This window comes from Pundamilia nyererei, unplaced genomic scaffold (genome assembly GCF_000239375.1).
Source record: "Pundamilia nyererei isolate P.nyererei 1_Seehausen unplaced genomic scaffold, PunNye1.0 scaffold00047, whole genome shotgun sequence".
Classification (NCBI taxonomy): Eukaryota; Metazoa; Chordata; class Actinopteri; order Cichliformes; family Cichlidae; genus Pundamilia; species Pundamilia nyererei.
In genome coordinates, this window is record NW_005187448.1 from 399,891 (window position 1) to 420,771 (window position 20,881).

The 20,881-nt window shown below is 41.4% G+C and overlaps 2 protein-coding genes across 2 annotated transcripts; one reads left to right on the forward strand and one right to left on the reverse strand.

The window, feature by feature from the left end:
- Positions 1-1,044: 1,044 nt before the first annotated feature.
- cttnbp2nlb (CTTNBP2 N-terminal like b) lies at positions 1,045-15,179 on the forward strand. The gene is made up of 5 exons (XM_005732462.1): positions 1,045-1,208; positions 4,559-4,666; positions 11,814-12,065; positions 12,333-12,440; positions 13,388-15,179. The coding sequence occupies exons 1-5, from the start codon at positions 1,203-1,205 to the stop codon at positions 14,672-14,674; spliced, it is 1,761 nt and encodes a 586-aa protein (XP_005732519.1). The 5' UTR covers positions 1,045-1,202; the 3' UTR covers positions 14,675-15,179.
- Positions 15,180-15,837: 658 nt separating this feature from the next.
- Positions 15,838-20,730, reverse strand: capza1b (capping actin protein of muscle Z-line subunit alpha 1b). Its single transcript, XM_005732463.1, has 10 exons — positions 20,630-20,730; positions 19,098-19,161; positions 18,912-18,963; positions 18,671-18,734; positions 18,183-18,389; positions 18,026-18,105; positions 17,727-17,805; positions 17,573-17,644; positions 17,403-17,465; positions 15,838-17,268 (listed from the first exon to the last, which is right to left on the reverse strand). The coding sequence occupies exons 1-10, from the start codon at positions 20,666-20,668 to the stop codon at positions 17,128-17,130; spliced, it is 861 nt and encodes a 286-aa protein (XP_005732520.1). The 5' UTR covers positions 20,669-20,730; the 3' UTR covers positions 15,838-17,127.
- Between the last annotated feature and the right edge of the window lie 151 nt (positions 20,731-20,881).

Here is a 20,881-nt window from a genome sequence, read left to right on the forward strand (position 1 = left end):
TGTCACATTCTGTTAGGTGTGTGTGAGACAGCATGTGTGTGTGTGTGTGTGTGTGTGTGTGTGTGTGTGTGTGTGTGTGTGTGTGTGTGTGTGTGTGTGTGTGTGTGTGAAGATTGCTCATTACAATCTAAGAAAGCGCACAATCTAAAATAACAGCCAGTCTGGCCTTCTAAGCCACCAGACAGACAAGCTTGAAGTCAGTAAATACTACAATAAATTGTGGTTGGTCTCAATCCTGTAACATAACCGTCCGGTTTCGGCTCTTACTTTTTTAAAAAGAGTAGGTTCACAAAGCCAGCACAGGAACAAAACAAGGACATGTTGGAACAAAGGTTAGACTGTTCGATGCCGTGACCTCTCTTTGCTAATGTGACTAAACCAGTCCACTATTCACTGCTTGAAAGACGATCTCCAGTACTTAGGACAGGTTGGTTAACCACAACCCCTCTAAATCAGGCTATAATTTATATAATGCGTCGTCATATAATGGTCCTTGCAAAACCACACGTGACGTGCAGGACTAAACTGTGAACTTGAGATCAAATCTAAGACGTCTTACAGATCGGGTGCACTGATCAAGTAGGAAAGATGAGGTGCGATGTTGCCATGCGGCCATCAGGAGGGGCTGGAACAAAGCAAGAGGCAGCACGCTGTATTCACCACGAGGCTTACGGTGCTGAGAGTACTTAGTGGAATAATTCGCTCAAAGTTTGCTTTTAAAGGGAGACTATTTCTAAAGCAAACAGCCGAAGCCTTTTAATCATATTGAAATCATTTATTGTGACTTCTATGGCAAAACAAATCTTATTTTCACTCCGTGTGTACGCTTCAAGCATTCACACCATCCATCGGAACTGGTAAATATACAGATTTCTTTTGCGATTAGACCAAATCTTTCAGAATTTAACGCACAGACACGGACTTGCCATAAATCTAACGTTGGACGTCCGAAACAAAGAGGTTTATCCCGGACACCCATGACCGCATATATCCCCGCCCTCCACCGATCAACCCACCAACCATTGGTTGAGCTGTTGCACTACGCCTTTGTGATTGGCTGACTGTCTCGTCACTGAAGGTCTGTTGTTCACGCTCGCACCAGAGCAGCAGCTCCAGTGACAGTGGGGTGCTTTGATTCATGCTGTTGTGGAGTCCCCCGTTTTTGGATTCAAAGAACAGTTAATGCGGCCAGAAAAGAGCGCATGAAGGTATGGAAGAGGTTTTTACCACTGTGCTTTGGCGGGTTGTTAAAGTAAAAACTAAACTGCAAAAGTCCACAGGTGAATCTCTGACACAGTCTGAGATTTGCTTGTACGATAAAGGATTTTGGTATTTCTGATTTTTACAGGGGTTAACTTGGGACCTTGTGCTAAGTCATCACGGGGAAAACATTTCCACATAAATATAGTAGCCAAAATAAGAGGAATCTGAATAATCGTTCATTTTCAGGCTGTAGGGTGTGAGTGCTTCAGTAGTATTGATTGTACCCTAAATCCCAGCTATAGCTATTAATAAAAGGTAATTTGATGTTGTTATGAGGTTTATGGCACTTGGATATTGAACTGAATGTTACCAATCCAGAAAATAATGACATCCCCTTGTGTTACACAAAGGCCCGGGACGGCAGGTGGATCCTCTGCTGCTCCTGAGCAACCCCAGCGATCATTTAGAAATGCATGGAGCAGACTGAGCACTCTTTCCCACACAGTGAGCAAAGCAGGGAGGACCCTTCCCGTTTTCTTAGCTAATTTTTAACCTGAGAGAAACCACAGTAGAGAGATTAAAGAGAGAGCATAAACGCTGGGCTATGTGTGAATTCACTCAAGATGACCACAGTAACTGAGGTGTGTAGTCTCCCTTTGGCACTTACCACAGACCACATTAGATGCTCTGCTTCTATGTTGAATGTCTGGCTTGATATGGATGAGCATAACCTCTAATTTCAACACCATGAATGTATTAGCTTTGGCTTATTACCGGATCAAGCTTTGCTACTCACACAGCCAACCTGCAACAGTTAAAACCATGTCAGCTACAGAGTGGGTTTCAGTAATTTACTCTTGAGTGACGATTCCCATGGTTTGGGTATCCCTGGAATGTGGCAACGATTTTCCATGGAAGCTGATCGAATGACAAATACCCACTTTTGGCATTACACTGACTGGAAACAGGTCAAACATACAGCAGTACTGACACAAAACTAAAGTACGTGTGCATGTGTGTGGTTGAGAAAGAGTGAAACCACTTTCACATTATGACAAGTAAGTAGCCAGTAAATAACTGCTGATTCACACTCTGCTGCTTTGCTGTGAATGTCGGTGAGCCACAGAATGCACTCTGGAATTCTGGAGGGACAGAGAGTGTTGTGGGATCGCTGCTTGAAGAAAGCAAAAGCTTTGAAACTTCGTGGCAGCGAGGAGAGGAGGGTGGGTTTCTTTAAAAAAGAGGAGATGAGAAAAGTTGCTTTGACAAATTAAAGGAAATATCAAAACACCAAATGGTTTAGTAAGTATGAAAATAAAACTCATCACACGATGTGCCATTTGCAGACAGCAGATCTTGACTCAGTTGAACACCTAAAGACGGAGCTGGGCAATTAATGTTCCCAACGGGTCACATGAGAAACGGGGACTGTTGTGGAGGGCCACGACAATAAGCTGAACTCAGTTCTGCTACTCGTAAGATTAGACGATACACTTAGTAGACATAGTGGAAATGGCAGCATTTTATCATTTTTTAATCAACAATATTTCAAAAACAAGTGTGTTTTTTGGAAAGATTTCAGAGATTTTTGACTCATACAAAGTGTTGTTGTTCTTTTGCTTTTAGTTTAATTACTTCATCTGTAGTTTTTCAGTTCTGTTTTGTAGGTTTCTTTAGATCTAAAAATCTAGTCTGCTTTGGGCTTGAACAAGTGCACAGAAGTCAGGCTCAGTGGCTGTGCAGGAAACACGAAGGACAGCTGTATATGCATTTGTTAACCTTAATGAATGAGAATATTTGTTCATGTATGAGGTAGATCCAAAGTGAAACAACATCTAATGAGATCTCTCCTTATGTGTAGAAAGTATTTTTTGAAAGAAGAATAAAAATCCAGCAGTGACACTGACTTAAAGTGCTCGAATGAATCGAAAGTGCAACACACTCAATCAGTGCTCTTTCTCTGATTAAATTAACTATTTAAGTTTTAGCATTAATAAAATAAAATAATTTTTTAGTACTGACATGCAGCATCTGCGGGTGTATAATAAAATGCAAAGAATTCAGTTCTGTCTTCATTTCAGTCAGTTTTTCTTATATCTGCTTCAAAGGTGACATTTTACTCTGGCAGATTTGGACAACAACCAGTTGAAACACCTGCCAGTTTGTCCCATTTGAGTCCCAGCCAATCAAAGCATTCACACGTGTCACAGACATCACAGCTCTTGCCCCGAGCTTCAACTGAAGCTCCAGATTTCCTGCAATGTCCTTGATCCAGCTTGTTCCTGTCAAATGCAGAGTCCATGAAACACTCTTTGATAAACCACCAGAGAATTACTTATTGTTTTTGCAGTTGTATGGGAAATCGTGGAGCTGGTCTTGATTGCTCCATCCTGGTAAAAACAAAAAAAGTCCTTGGTTGTTTTTGCAGCTTTGCAGGTTTAGATGTGTGTTCCCCCTCTGCTTTAGTCAAGTTGCATTTATTTGCCTGTTTAGTCTCATAATGGTGACTCAAACTGTGATCCTGAAATGCAGCAACCGGCTCTTGCATTGTGTTTCACCAAACACTCAGCGTGTTTGGTGGCTGAAATGGGGCAAACCTCATGATTTATACTTATTTATGTTGGAATTTTAATTTCCCATTGACCTCATGTCAGGTCGATCAGGGACAACCAAATGGCCAGATGTGACCCATGAATGTTAAAGTCTGCCTTTACATATGGGCCCCATGAGGAAGACCATGATCATAATCTCCTTCTTCACACATACCTCATCAAACTCTTGTCACACTGAGCAGCTTCGATGTGATTTAAAGGAGCTGATTTGAAAATGACTTCATCTGCAATTCAAAAGATGAAGTCAACTTTCAGAAAGGTCTGTCTCAGTTTTAAGAATGATGTCAGCAGTGTGAGGTGTGTTATGTCTGGCCCCTGTGACTAAACAGGGCCCTGCTGATGAATCACAGGATGCAGTAGTGTAGGTGTAGCATGGCTAAGGTCTTACAAGCTTAAAAAAAGATGTTTCAGACTATCACATTTGCCTAACAGTCTTGGGATTTGGACTTAATGTGCAGATATGCTAATGACTTCCTGTTTATAACCCGGAGCACAACTCAGCAAGTCCACAGATGGGACCCGAGTCCCTTTGTATATCAGTTCTGTGTCGCTCCCTGAAAAATGAGAATGAGTAGCTACTACTGTGGGCTGATTTACATATAAATCAATTTGTAATACCCAGAAGCAATCTTGTTTCCTAATTTGATTTCATTCTTTTTTCATCTGCTCCTTTAATGAAATAAAACAGTTTTTAGGAACAATGAGAAATCTTGCTTTCACTCACTCACTCTTTCTGTCTTTAGGAGGAGAAGATGAACGTGGAGGCTCTAAGCAGAGCGGAGCTGCTGACTCTCCTCAGTATCTTGGAGGGGGAGCTAGAGGCCCAGGATGTAGTCATACACGCCCTCAGGGTAAGTTAGCGGCTACATCTGATACAACAGATCCCCCCGTGGACTCGTGCTTACTGAAGGAGTTACATGACGGAGCATAATTAACCGTATCATTTCCATCCCAGTATCCCAATGAATAAAACAAAATGTGAGACTATCTTTAGTCCATACACCATTTGACACTAAAATTAACCTGTTTCAGCATCACGCTCCCAATAAGAATGTGAGTGAACTGGGAGGGGATATGTAAACAGGAAGCTGAGGAAAAAGAGCTAGTGAAGACGATGGCACAGCAGCCGTTCTGGGTTCATCAGAGCACCAGTATTATTGCTGGTCAGTCTGGCCTTTGACCAAATTTTCTTTTTAAACTCAAGTCACTTTTCAGTTTTGACTATTGTGTCTCGATTGAGTTCAGACAGACTGCAGTTTATACTGGTGTCTTTTGTGACCACATTAGTTTAAATCTGGGGATTCCCATTGTTGCAAAATGAAAACAGAAGCGGATTACTCTGGTGTGGTATGTTGCCTCAGGTAAATATTTCAAAGCCTTGCAAGAGCTGTTTAGCTTGGGCTAATTAGTTGTACATAACTGTGTTTGGAACACTAAACACAGACTATGAAGATGACTGCAGATTGCATTTTTAGATTGCATACTCTACATAGCATTTAGGCAAAGTTGTGCCAGTCAACACCCAAGCATCTTTCAACTTGGGCAACCTGAATCACAAGAGTCCACATTAGAAAAGATTATAAACGTCATTCCAGACAAAACTCCACAACAGCCATGTTTCATCACACGTCTGATTTTAGAGAACCGTTTAGGCTTGGTTTTCTTTTGGATGTTGAGTTTTGTGCAGCTAATTCACTCAAGCTGAGAGAATAGCTTTCTTTTCCAACAGCAGTGTTTAGTGTCTGGGCCTGGTCTGATTAGTTCTCTTTGTGCCGCTTTTTATACTCCTGCCACAGCAGCTGTTCTATGCTTAGACCGTGAATGTTTGCCTCATTGTCTGAAATAACAATTAGGCCTGCAATGAGAACAAGTAGCAGTGATGTGATATATAGGCTTTGATATTGACATTTATCTAAAAAGCAAATGAGAAGGCAGAATTTCAGTGCCGGGACCTGAAGGAAAGCCATTCTAACCACACCAGCTCATATGCAAGTCAAAGGACTGCTATGTAGAGCTGAAGCATACAGTGTTTGACCTGAAACTCAGTGCACATGTTCAACCATCCCCTCAGGACAAATGCATGGTCGACTTATTCCTTTTTCCAAATCTTTATTACTCTGTTTTTTCTTCTCTCTTTTCCTCACAACACAACCACATTACGGGGGGACTTTGATGTTTAACTGTGACCCATGTCCCATCTGCACAACTGACACACACACACACACACACACACACACACACACACACACACACACACACACACACACAGGTTTGGTGGTCTCCATGGGGCCTGTCAGAGGCTGCAGTGTTTACTGTGCAGAGGATGTACAGAGTTATAGGCTTAGATCACTGACTTCCTTTGTTCCAGCTGGGGGCCGGTACAGTAGATTGCTGACAGGTCAATGTAAGGGCAGACTGTGTGTTGAAGGGAGTGTCAGGACTTGATAGCAGGCTTCAATTTAGTCTGTCTCTGTGTATCAGTTTGACACCCAGGAAGTCTATTTATACAATTTGTGTTTCACTATCTTGGGTCTTTTGTACCTTCCCACTCTGGTTAACATATCTCAAGCAGTTGCTATAACAATGCTTTTCCTCAATTAGAGCTCTCTTTTCAGTTTGTTTACTAGCACACTGCACTTACCAAAGAAGTCAATGCTTACTTGCATGTGGGGCAGATTGCTCTACCATATTTTCCAGTATTTTCCTACCTCAAACACTCTCTCCTCCCAGCAGCAAGTACCTGGGACTGCAAAACAAACCTGCATCTTTGTAACCCCTCCTTCACCCGAAACCCCTGCAAACCTGGAGCTGCAACAGTTGTTTGCTTACTTAATCACACAATGAGATGGTGTCAACTGTGGGACTTGTCTCTACAGATTCTGGGTTTTAATGTTTCCAGTGCTCATCAGCGAGGACACAGATGAGCAGTTTTACTAGAGGGAACATTCCTCAGAACATGACACCAGAAACAGGTCTTGCATTCCAAGAGGTGTGGCGTATGTTTTGAGTTAACAATTGTCTGCAACTAAAGGGAACTAATGCTATTATTATCTTCTCCCTGTTAAGCTCTGAGCAACTTAAAGTTAGTGTGTTGAAAACATGTACTTTAGAGAAGAAGCTCTACACCTGCTCCTTAAATTGGCAGTGAGGAAGTATAAGGTTGGTCCTTGTAGACTGGTGCATTTCTGTTGAGACAAAGTGAGGAGCAAATGTACGAAACAGACACTGTAACGAAGTCTGTGACGCTGGATTATCTGATAATGGAACTGTTTTTGTTTGTCCAGGCAACAGAGTTTGTGTGGTAATGTTTTTCATATGATGTCATGTCCTGTAATCCTAAAATGCTTTGTCTATTTTTATAGGCTGATGTGATTTCCCGACTCCATAAACAATAAGGGTGGGCAAGACTTTATTGTTCAGATAAGAGTGTGTACTGCCCGATTTGGACAAGTTCTTAAGATTGGCAGGGTAAACATTATAAAAAAGGGCCACTAACCACACAGAAGTTTCCCTTAAAAGGAAGCCTAATAGAGTATTGTAGTGTACACTCGGTCAGTAACCAACAGCTCGGAGATTGTAAGAGGACAGCTCATTGACTTAAAGTGTGTAAAAGAGAAGGTGGGTCCACTTAAATATCATTTAAACAGCATCTGGAAACACAAACCATGTCACACACAGAATTGATAGAAACAAGTAGTTGAATATGAGGCAATGTTTTCCTAAGGATGCCTTTTTATGGCTGCTTCTGTTACACCTTAACTAGATTTCAAAATAAAGGTTTATATCTAACAACACCCTTCATTTTATTTAGATTTACCACACAGCCTGGCACTAGTAATAATAATAATACAACTTTTTAAAAAAGCCACATAGGAGATCTGGCACAGAGTTTCCTTGTTCCACTAATGAAATGCCTTTTTGAAAGCAATGCCTGACCAAAGGGTGAGAACACCCACTTCCATGTTGCATCAGTAACTGCTGATGATAACATTTGCTGCAGTTAAACATTACTTAGAAAGTTTCATTTGGTGTCGTCCCACTTATCTTAGCACCACCTGTGATTAATATGTACCTGGGAGGTGTCTCGAGCACACCTTAGCTTACATTTCATAAAGCAAACACCTAAAATCTCATAATCCCATTTTTCTTTCTCTCGCTCCCTCTGTCTGTCTCTGTCTCTTGAGTAGAAGAAGAAATAAAAGTAATGAATAAAAAAGTGAGTACTATCATTGAATTACACTTGACTTACAAGTCAATTTGTAGTTTTAATAACTGTTATAAACTTAAAGAGACATGATGTCTCACCACATGCCTACATTGTCGAGACACCGTTTGAGGGGGCCGCTGTGCTGCAGGGCATTATTTATCTGCATCATCTGGAAAAGCTAATCAGCGTAAACCTAATACACTTTTTTTAACTGATTTTTAATTATTAAATCTTTCTTATTTGCTGGTTGCCTGTTTTAGCTGTGTGTGCAACCAAATTTTGTTTATATTCTTATTGCTGGCTTTGCACATAATGGCAATAAATAATAACCCATTTAGGCTGAGACATTTTTAAATTGCCTCTATTTTTTTCTGTTGCCATGTAGGTCTACAATTTCAGTCAGTCTGGAGTGATGGAAAGGTGTAAAGGAGAATTTATAAGAAACTAAAGCAACAGAAGTAATAAAAGAAGCATTGAAGCACCTTTTCATAGTATGTAGAGAGTTCGCCTGCTCCTATTATGGCTACTATTTAGTCTCCCGGTTAAAATAATACCTTAGCAAATCTCTGCTTCAGTTTTGCTGTTTCTCACATTTCTGCTAAAACCTCTGTAAGCTAACTGCTTAGCAACATTAGCTAATTAGCTTTTTACTTGTAAGAATACTAATGACACTGCTGGCTCAAGTTAATGTGTGGCTATTAGTTGTGTATGTGTTAGCTATAAAAAATATATGTGTTATATATGTTCATACATCATGTGTTTGTATGTGAGCTTGCTGTATTTTTCTGCAACCTACTTTGAGTAGGATGTGTACGGGCTCTCCTAAGAAATTACTCCATACTCTTGCTTCTGTTAAGCTGTGGTTTTTTATGGTGTCATTAGTGGTTAGCTAGCTAGTAGTTAGCTCCCGGCTGTCATACCAAACTCACTGAAGATGCACACTATTGAGCAGATATGTTATGTATAACCATTTTAATGGAAGTTTTCACTCTCATAACTGCTGCTTGAAGAAAAGAAAAAACAACCACTTGATTCCATTTAACTTGTATACAAAGTGTCAGTTAAATCAGATAATCAGTGCACATTTTGACTTTGTCTATGCTACTTGCTGAGCTAATTGAGTACCAAATTCAAATTGAAAAGTATCCTGCATATTTTTTCTCATGACTTCCTATAAAGACATTTGTTGTCTGTAGTTGTGTAGAGCTATGTAGCAGAGAGGCTTTGCTTGTTGTGCCCTGTCATAAAGGAAAGTGCAGTCTGTCATTACGATCAGAACTGTCCCGGCAAAAAAACACGAGAGGCCAGACCTTAGGCCAGCTCTGCTACAAACACACACTGAGCCCAGCCCTTAATGGTCTGTTTAAACAGCTATTTAACTCAGGAAGCTGCAGTTTTCTCTCCAGTTTTACTCTAATGACCAACAGAAAAATAACAAAAGTTCACAACCACAGTTCAGGATATACATAATGGCTAACACAAAACTTTATAGTCATAGAAAAAGGGAAACTGAGATACGGATATACAGTCGTATTGGTTCTCAGACACTGAAGGCTGCAGGGTCAGACTTGGGAACAATGCATGGGACTGAAAGCACTGAGACAGTGTCTTTGTGCAAGTTCTGTAATCTCTTCACTGAGGGTCACATTCTTTGTATAGCCAGAGAGAAAGCCTCAAATACAGCCTTCCTACTGAAGCCCCGAGGGTGTGTGTGTGTTGTAATGATATTTTTTGTTTTGTGAGAGCATGTGAGAAAAAGAGCCTGACAGAGAGGAGGAAGTAAAGAGATGCATTTTCTAACAAGTGATGATGAACTTACAGAGGAATGCAGTGGCATGCATGTTTGGGCATGGGAACGAGGAGAAGGCATTCAGCTGGGGTGTCTGATGAGAATAGTAGGGGGAGATGGAGACTTGTGTCCCCAAGACCCGTGGAGTAAACTCTGAAGCATGTGCTCACATCATTAGGACTGCCTGCGGACTCTGAGTGCCTCCAGAACTCAAACATACTAAACATACTATCTGCTATGTAGTCAATGAGACCTCCTAATTTTTTCCCCTGAACAGGTGTGCTGTCACTTTTTATTCACTTGTTTTTAGTTTACATATAATTGAACCACTTTAATAGCGTCGGGTTTGTGTGTGTGTGTGTGTGTGTGTGTGTGTGTGTGTGTGTGTGTGTGTGTGTGTGTGTGTGTGTGTGTGTGTGTGTCTGAGTTTATGGTACAAACATTCACCGCTGCATCCCTGGGGAGGCGTTAACATCTGCCCCTGGTGGGGGGACTGGATAGCCGTTCCTCACCTCTTTGTGTTTGGTTTGAGGGGGATGACCATCTGCTTGGTCTCACGCTGACGATAACATCACTCAGCGCAGATTTCCTGCAATCACACAAACACACGCTTCCGGATCTATGTCCAGTCATAATGATATCCTTTTTTGGTTCGGTGCCACAGTGTGGAAAAGAGGCTTCATCCTATCAAACCCATATACTGTCATACATAAGAAACACTGGTTTCTGCTGAGTCAAGTCTGAACTTGTACTCACATATTAATGTGCATGCATGTTCGGGACATAACAGTCCCGGAAAAAACAAAATACATCTTCAATGTTTCCATAGAAGTTAAGAGAACAAATTGCAGTCAGGTCCTGTTAATTAAATCAACTTAATTAAATGATCTCCAGCAAGCGTGCACACCTCTGTTAAAGGAGAGGGTTGGGGCAGTTTGCTGGTATTCACTTGTGTTTGAACACAGTTCCAAGGAGGAAAGACTTCGTGCTGCTGCCTGTCAATCTAGGGGGGAAATCACCCCAAAGTCAGGCTGTGGAACGCTCAGAGAAATGTAAAAGAGACACAGATCTTATACTGCTAACTGTTAGAGTTAATGATAGTACAATTAGAAAAAGATTGGACTAGTGTGACTTTCTGGAAGGGTTGCCAAAAGCCTGTTTTCTCTATAAAGAACGTGGCTACATGGCTTGGGTTTGCAAAGTTGTGTCTAAACAAACTAGACTCCTGGAACAGTGTCCTTTGTACAGACCAAAGTAGAGATGTTTGGCTATAATGTAAAGCACCACATTTTGGATAAGACAAAACACGGCATATCAGGGCAAACGCCTCCTACCAAATGTCAGTCACAGAGATATAGAGATAATAATTAGTGCTTGTTTTGCAGCCATGAGACCTGAACACCTTACAGTCTTTGATTATGAACTTAGTATTCTAGAGTCACTTGTGAGGCCGTCTGTCCGACTGCTGAAGCTTAGCTGAAACTGGGTCATGCAGTAGGACCATAATCATAATGACAGTAGCAAATCTTCAACAGAATGTCTAAAAAAGAAAATAATCCAGGTGCTCCAGTGGCCCAGTCAAAGTCCAGCCTGGTTAAAATGCTGTTGCAGGACTTTAAGACAGGCGTCCATAAACTAATGCCAAATTTAAAGAAAAGAGAACCAAAGAGAGACTGATTTAGTCACACAGAAAACAAACTTCAAGGTATTTTGATAAAGGCGTTTCTACACTTTGTGTTGTGTACTTAGTTTTGAGTCCTGTGAAAACTTCCTTTTTCACATGACTGTAGACTGTAGTAGATTTTTTCTCTCTCTTGTTGCCTGCTGTGCTACACAAAAATGTGTGTTACCATGCGCTTCAATATTTGATATTTGTTCAAGCTGATTTTCAGCATCTCTTGGAAAGCACAACCGTATTCATATGTGTGAATACAACAGAATGGATTTCTTGTCATTGTATATGCAACAAAATAACAGGTTAATGTTTGTGTATATCTGACAGGCTCAGCACAGAGATGCTTTTGTCCAAGAGCGCTACGGACAGTATGACCTCAGCGATCCATTCCTGGCCCTGCAGCGGGACAACGAAGCCATGGAGTGCCATAACACAGCCGCCGAACCTCACACGCATCTGCAGGGAAGGGCAGTGGGGCCAAATCCTCTGGCTGTGCTTAAACTGGTCATGGCTCACTGCAAGAGGATGCAGGAGAGGATGATGGGACAGTTAGCTGCTGCTGAAAACAGACACAGAAGGGTAAGGGGCAATGCACATTCAGATAGTCACCAGTCTTCAGATCAGCTTTTCTACACAGCCATTATCACACATGGGCTAACACAAGTGCAAGTTTGCTTTGTGTGTGGACATGCATGTGTATTTGTTTCAGCTACTGATTTGGCTTATAGTAGTGAGGCAGACCGAGAGGGGATGTGGAGCTTCTCCACCCCAAAGCTCTGGTCTGTGAGGATATGTGTGGGAGACTCACAACTTTAGTGTTTTTCCCTTTGGCTGTATGTTTGATAGATGATAGCAGACTTGGAGGAGGAGAAACGACGACACGTCCAGGAATCTGCACTCCATGCTGATTTCACCTTCATGCTGCAGACAGAAAGAGATAAACTACTGCATCAGGTGAGACTGGAATGTAAAGGATAGGCGAAACAATAAGTGTGTCTATATGTATGTTTGTCTTTGTGAGATAAAATGTTAACGTCTTATAGAAATTGTTCCTCTCTTGCTGACAGATGAGCACATCTGGTCAACCTGCTTCCCTTTCCCTCACCTCTCCCTGTCTGCACAGTGTCCTTTTTCGCTGTTGTGGTGGTGATTTAAAACCCAGCAGCAGGGAAGCATCAGTGAAACTCCACTGTGTAACTCAGTAGGGTGGAGAGGGCTTGTCCGGTTAAAAGTATAGACACACACACAGGCACAGAAATGTTCCATGGGAAACAGATGAGGAAGAGACTATTGTTTAGCTGACTAGTTGCCATGGGGCTTTATGGTCTCAGGAAGCCTGAGATAATGGATGTTCACGTCTAATGCAAGGTCAGCCGGCGAGCACGCACACTGAGAGCACACAATCGGCTACTACATAAACTTCACACGAGGACCTTATGTAAGAAAGGCTTCCTGAGCGTCTCTCAGTCTTCCTTAGGCCTTCCTGCCTCATACCAAATACACACACCATTATATTTTCTTCCTTCTAATACTCATCAAAGCTCTTTAGAAGCCCAGAAATCTTCAAAAGATTTCACAGTAAATGCTCATTTCCAAAGAACGTAGCTTTTTAAATGAGACAATATCACTATTATCTCAGTGTCACTTGAGTTAATGTCATAAAAGTCATTGACATATAAAACAGCTCTAAAATAGACAGCAGTGTTTGAAACAGAAAAACACGATTGCTGCCAGCTTGGTTATAGTGAATAGACTTTTCAGAAAATGTGTATTTTTAAAGAAAACCGTATCTGCTCCACTGTTGGATCTACTGTGACACAGCAGTGCTCTTGTGCCTCCTTGTGGCCACATGTGGCAGAGCAACTATGACTTTATTTGTGTCTCTCTCATTCCCTTTCTAGCTGGAAGTGGAGCATGCAACGGTGCAGAGATTAGAGAAGGACAAAGCCCAAGTAGTGAGCAAGGTGGAGGAGTCTCTGTGCCAGCAGCAGCAGCTCTCCTCAACTCTGACTCTGGAGCTCCAGAAAGCCAGCAGCCAGGCTCAGGAGGAAGCCCAGAAAGTCTCACAACTTCAAGTATTGCTGCAAGAGGAGACCAGTGCCCTGGAGAAGCTCCGGGCTGTTCTTGAAAATGAGAAGAGCAAGGCAGCCAAGCTTCAGGCCAAATCTGAGAAACAGATGGCTGAGTTTGACAGAGAACGTGAGCACTTGAAAGTCAGACTGGGTAAAGAGGAGGAACGGAGTAAGGAGCTTGAGAGACAGGTGGAGGACCTGAAAAGGAGGTTGGCTGAACTTGAAGGATCTAAAGAAGAGGCAAAGGCAGCTGTGGTGGAGGAGAAAGAGTCAATACCCAAAAAGATGGCAGATTCCACTTCTGTTCAGACTGAGCTGGATGGAAAGATAACCGTCACGCCTAAATCCACCTCACTGTCAAAAGTCAACGGCCATCATGGTCAAAAAGAGACAGAACTGACACAGGAGGGGAGAGGGGCAGATAATGGTGGGGTAGTAGAAAATGGGGGAGGATCACTTTTGCATTCCCCTCACCCTCATCCTGCCTCTCCCTCAAGCACAGCCTCCTCTTCCCTCTCCTCTTCCCCCATTTCCTCTCCTGTTCTGGCAAAGCGTTTGGGCAGTCCTGGTTTCCATCAGTCCTCCTACCAGGCTGGAGTCAATCAGCGGTTCCAGGCTGCCAGGCACAAGTTCCAGAGTCAGGCGGAGCTGGATCAGCAGCAGCATGGCGGCCCACTTTCCCCGAGGGACCTCTCCCCCACCACCTCCTCCATTCCTCCCCCACCAGAGCACACCACAGCTAAGCAGCTGGCCCGCAACACTGTCACTCAGGTGCTGTCCCGCTTTACCAATCAGCAGGCTGGAGTCAAGCTGGCTCCAATCAGCAGCTCTCCATTTGGTACAGACTACCGCAATCTAGCAGCATCTCCCCCGGGAGGAAGGTCGCCTTCAGGGCCTCTATCTCCAGGCATCCGCTCCCCCATCATTCCACGTTCAGAGAGGGCATACCCTCCCCCAACTCCTCCCAAGAAGCCGGGCATGAGTCCAACTCCAGGCTCTCCCAGTCACTCTGCTCGAACCAGCCTCTTTCCAGAGCTGACGGGGAACTGTGGGCACAGTAGCAGTGGCCAGGAGGGGGCTAAGGAGTCTGACCTGGTTTTATCTTCAAGTGGTTAATAGAAAGATCACACTAACCAACAACTGCTAAACAATTCAGGGATATGTCGGCGGTTTTGTAGTATCCATCTTAAGTAGCAAAACGACTTAATAGCACTCCAAATCAGAAGTCTAGACAACTGAAGCTGTGCTGGTTCAGTCGGATCCAGATTTTGCTGCACCCCTACCTCCATGAAACAGTTGGAAAGTAGAACTATTTGAAATGAACTACAGTACATGGATTATTTTAGATGCACTTCTGTTTTGTCACTTGGCTGTCTTTCTTTCTTTACGTAGAACTATTGTGAGTTGGTGTAATAATTGAAAATGTGCTATTTTAGACACTATATTAAAAGTATTCAAAAACAATTTACAATTTAAAGAAAGCACCTGTTGATTTTTTTAAAGAAATTATTATAGTTTTTGTCATTGTTTAACAAACCTTTTCTTTCGTCATGAGCAGAAGCTGCTCATTGTTTTACAATAAAAAAAACACCAGTCACACAATGTTAAAAAAATAGACTGTGTAGGGCTCAAATGTGTAAATGTAAGCAAACGTGTAGCTTTCACTGTGTTTCTGAAATGTTTTCCTGATGACTTCTTATGCAGATTCTAGAGATTCTCAGTTAAAAACTTTATTATACTGTAAAAGAAAAAGTTCTTTATGAACAAACATCACCTGCATGTACTGTTTTTATGCTACACTTAACCATGAAAACACTTGAGTATTATGAAAAGGGAGACCGCACTTTGCACTACTTTACTGTATGTCTATGATTTTTAGTGACATCTGCTTCACAGGGAGGACTGTGTGTCATTATGTGATAAATTGTAGTTATACTGTCAGTAAGCGTGGACACTAAAGCTTCCAATCATGCCACTGTAATCTTTCTATTGTATTATTTCCTGTGACTTACTGTATGATCCTTGGCTTTAAAACCATTGATTCCTTCCAAGCAAATATTTTAGCCATTCTATTTGAATCTGTAGGCATACACTGCTGTCAGTGACCCTCACCTGTGTAAAGGATGACATGAAACCCTGCAACATTTTGTGCTTTTCCAATAAACTGTCCATGTCTTGAAAGCCTAGAGTGTCTTTTAAAACAATGTCCGTTGTTTAAATCTTGATTGGAGTGCCATCTAACTTTTTGTATCAGGAGCAGACAACGAAATAAAACTCTGTCACGTTCAATCTCTTTATTTGAACAGAATGGGGCAGTACAGTATTGACGTTCACTGATCGGCACACAGTTTTGTATTGTAAGGTTTAGATACAGCACATAATATAGCTAACAAGTAACTGATCTGGAGTCTGCCTACTCAGAAGTGATGCAAAACAGTGTATGATGTGGCCTTACAGAAGTCATTTACAGTAAGATCGTGCCTCATGTGGCAGCTGCTCTGTCCACTTGGCGCCGGCCACTACACAAACAGTTTGTTGCAGTTAACAGAGCAATTTTCGAAGACTCCCAACAAAAACTTGTGTATTAAAATAGATATTTGCATACGTGGATGGGAAGATGGAGATCTTTACCATAGGAAAGAGATTTTGGCAAATCAATCTTGGTTAATGTGAGTATATAAGTTTTCCTCTATACAAAGGAAAAGCTGTACAGCAATGAGGGTGTTGCCAAAGTAAGAACAGAATGTATTGCAGATGCAGCGTCATAGAAGTTGCTCTAATTTCAGTCGTCATAGCTTGCATGGGTGGAGAGACCATACATCAGTGGATCACAACAGAAAACAACATTCCCTTGGCTGTAACACATACTGACAACCACATAGGTGCAGGAACAGAGCTATGCTAAGGATTGTGCCATTTTTAAATGTTTGCAACAGGAATAAATATGCTTCAGTTTTGTTTGCAGTGTGTAACTAAGCCCCATGTCCCTTCAAAAAGACTGCCAGCTTGGTACTGGACAGTCACGGCAGATAATGGCTACTCAATATTTTGATTTTACTCATGTACTCGAGTTCTAATTCATCGCACCACAATGACACAAAATCTCTTAAAAACAAACCCTGATAGGTGATGGTGTGCTTGATTTCTCTCATGAGCTGCTTTGTGCATCTGGGTTCCTTCTGTGTGTGCTGAGAACTGTAATAGTTCTACATCAGTTTTACTAAGAATAAGAATATATACACACAACTTCTCATACTAGCTTCTAAGAAGGTCTGTGATCCTTAGACGGCTGAGGAAATTTACTTCATGCTGCAGTCCTGAGCACAGCCCTGTCCAAACATACAACCATTTTCTCTAAACCATGATTATTTCCATAATTGAACATTCCTGCAAACAGACAGACATCTGTGCCTAACAGTCCAGACACCTTTAGTTATATTTTTTTTGTGTTTTCTTTTTTTCCTTGCCCCATATCGATATAGTTTTGCTTTGGTTAGTCCTTGCGCAGGTACAGGTGGGTTGTGGGCCAGCAGGAGCATGCATCTCCCTGGTCAGTCCCCGGCCTTGCTTTAAGCATTCTGCATCTCCTTGCCAATCTTGTAACTTAGAATCTTATTCCAATCAATCTTTGTGCGTGTGACAGGCAGCTGACGACGCAGGGCCTTAAAGGTCGTATCAGACATGGTCTGGTAGTTCTCACTGATAGCAGTCTGAGGGAGCAAAAGCAGAAGGGAAACAAACATCAGTTGTGATGTTTTTCCTTTTTTAAAAATTCAAAATGTTACAGGTAACACTTATTTTTAAGGCAGTACATAAACCATGTAGTCAGCAAAAGCTAGCTCACCTGGTAGTCATTTTCTGCATTCTCAATAATGTCAACAAATTCCTTAGCTGTCTGGATCTCATTCTGTCAAAAAGAAAGTGAGAGACATCTTTTGTCTTCACACAAAGCTGTCACAGTCAGACGACTACAGCGCACATTGTTGACACACACAGACTAATATTTGTACTTACAGTCACTGGTATGGAGTCTTCTACCTCCTTGTGGCTAACCAGTTGCACATTCCCATCTTCATAATAGTGCACCTGCAATTTAAAAAAAAGTTCATTATCAAACCAATATTTTGCAACAATATTTCTCCTTATTTATGACAATGTGTACACTGACCTGGATTTTCAATACTCCTACCACCTGAGCAGTGGACTGACCAATGGTAAGCTTCCACTCTGACCTGCAGCGACCATTCCTTTGTCAGGGAAAATAAAAGAAGACTTGTGTTACAAACAGGATCATCAGGAAGCGAAAAGCACTGAATAAGTACCTAATATTCCCCCTTTACCCAGAAGACTATATTTCTAAGCATTTCTGTGACAGAGCCACATTATGAAAAATAAAATATTCTATTATATTTAGATATATTCACATATGCATTTTTTTATCTGCTGTTTTCAGGATGTACACTATACCAAAAGTTTTTGGGTTGAAACTGATGTCCTTCAATGCAGGCTATGATCGTTTGCTGACCATCAACTGTTTTCCCATATACCTGCAACACATAGATGTTATGGGTAAACAGCAGGCAATGTTGTCTATAATGACCATATTGTTTTAAATGCACCTTACCGTACAGACTCCAGTAGGGTAGTGCTCTTTGACATAGGCACTAAGGGCAGTATCACAGGCATCTCTCCAACTTCTCAGGGCTGTCTCTCCTTCGTATGGCTGCACGTCGCTCACTTCTTTTCTTAGGTGGTCGAAACGGAACGATAAACAGTTGCGAGGATCGAGGAAATGTCCCTGACCCAAGTCACCATGCTCTGTGATCAGGACCTTAAATGAAGGAATAAGAAAGAGTGAATAACGCTGTTGCACGTATTTGCTCACCTAAAATGAAAACGACTGCACTTGAACCAAGATTTTCTTAGTTGCCTGGTTTTATATTTAGGGCTCATCAGAAAATTGTTTTAGGGCTGGAAATAAATGCACATCACACAGAAGTACTCAGATCTTTCTCATGATCAACTGATGAATCAAAACGTGATCAACTAACGCTTCAGGGGAGCCCAAAAAATGATCGATTGAAATGAATGATTTCAAAAGTCCCAACATACCGGCTCATCATATCCCTCTAACTTGGCAGGTGTAAATTGATCCATGTTGTACTGGGCAAAGGAGCTGGAGGAAGAAAATCGGCAGAAAAACAAAGTATATATTAATAATATGGCATCAAATGTATTTCAAAAAAGTGCCTTAAAGATATAAGGAATGACAAACATCTCTGAAATGAAAAATTTCCCATATGGAAACTTTTGTAACCCATTTCCTGAATATGCGTAACTAAGCAGCACTTACTGTGAAGCCCCCTCCCTAAGAAGATTGTCATTGCTGAGGAGAAGCCGCACATCTACAAAGAGTAAAATAAACCAACGTTTGGATAGATCTCTCAAGAGACAGAAAGTTAGTCTTACTGTTCGAAGCAAAGTATAATACATAAGTCAGTAATATTATCAAAGACATCTTTCTACATCTGCTTCTTACCATTGAAGACTTCATTGAACTCTCCAGGGGGGGCATGTGTCACAAAGTTGGCGGCTATGCGGACCTGCAGACAAAAATTTAATGCCACCAATTAATTCAGCCATCAAAGTAATGATGACTGGGCCTTTGCAAGGTCCGTATACATGGTAATTCACATTACAGCATGTGATGTGGAATAGGCAATAAGCTTGTTGTATTTTTTAAGCAAAACAAAACATGATTTTCTCTCATTTATTGCCATTTTATAGACAAAAATATCTTATGTTTGAGTAAATGAAAACCTATTTTACACAGTTTAAAAAATATATAATAACATTTTATTTCATGGGAAAGGTAGGAGGGGATTTCTGCTGAGGTCTACTGGTTCACTGCAATCCCACATTTTCCTGTCATTACCCACTGGATCTTTAATCTCTCACCTCCCTGGTACAAAGTCTGTAATATCAGAACGACTGCCAAACCCAGACTTGTCAATGTCTGATTAGCCTGGCGTCTGTAACCCCCATGTTGTACTCATTCTGGCATTTATTAGACACTTTTGAAGGCAAATATTCTGTACAGTGACTTGGTTTCAATCTGTGGGGTAATTCCTAACATTCTTGTAGCTTTTGCCATTTTGGCTCAAGTAAGTAACCACATTTTAACAAATTTAACATTCCAATTAACAACCGGTTTTGTTACTGATTTTGAATTAGGTTGCTAGCTTTTCTTGTGAAAAAGTCAGTGTAACTTTAAAGCTCCCATGTCTTTTGCAACAGTCGAGACTTTAACCTAGCAGAGAGCAAGTTTGACTAAATAAAGGATAGACTGTCATTTGAAGTGGACACTGAATTTAAACACTGCTTGTCAGTTCCTCGTAAGCAAAATGTCATCTCGCCCTTTGTTTTCCTACCTGAATGGCAACAGATTGATGTTATCAGAAGAATGTTGTCGCCACTTTGTCTTCCTGTTCAGATGCCTTACCCTACAGCAGTTACCCTTTCTCAAAGAACGACAATGCTGAAATGCATGCCTCTAACTGGCGTTGCGAATAGTGACACCGTCAGGCTTCATCTTAACTCTAGGCACCTGAATCCTGATCTTAAGTCATGTGATGCAAACATAAGTATTTGAGCTGCAACTGAATCTGTTTGACCCAGAAATCGAAGGCAAAGTAATGGTAGCTGCTAATGTTAGCGAACGCTATAGGAGGAACACACAGCCCTCTCTGTGATTATCACTGGCATGGACATTGTCACACTAGTTGGAAACTAGTCGTGATACTTTTATTTTAATTTAATTTTTATTCTAAACATTTTTTCAGCACCAAAATGGTTAAACCCTCAATGAATGGATGTTTGCTTCTGTAGCTGCTAGCCAACTAACTAGCGTTGGCTTGTTAGCTCACGGTAGCTTAAAACAGAAGTTTATAATTTCTACACCAGAACAAAAACTACCATTCTCTTTCCAAATTTCACATAAATATATAACAGGTGAGCCCATTTATAAATGAGAAAAATGTTGCTGAGCAAAGAATTAAAGAGTCTCCAAACCTTCTCTTCATCTGACAGCGGCTCCTCAAAATCAGCCATCTTGGCTCTTTGTGACCCCACCTACCACAGCTGACTGACAAGACCAGAGCAGTAGCTGTCATGCACACAGGGATTAAATAAAAATACTACTCATAAAGTTATGTAATCACCTATTTTCCCCATATACGTTTCTCTCTTATCATATACAATTAGATAGTTAAGATATTTAATTTAACACTATGTAAAGTAGTGTAAAAGTAGTTTTAACAGTGC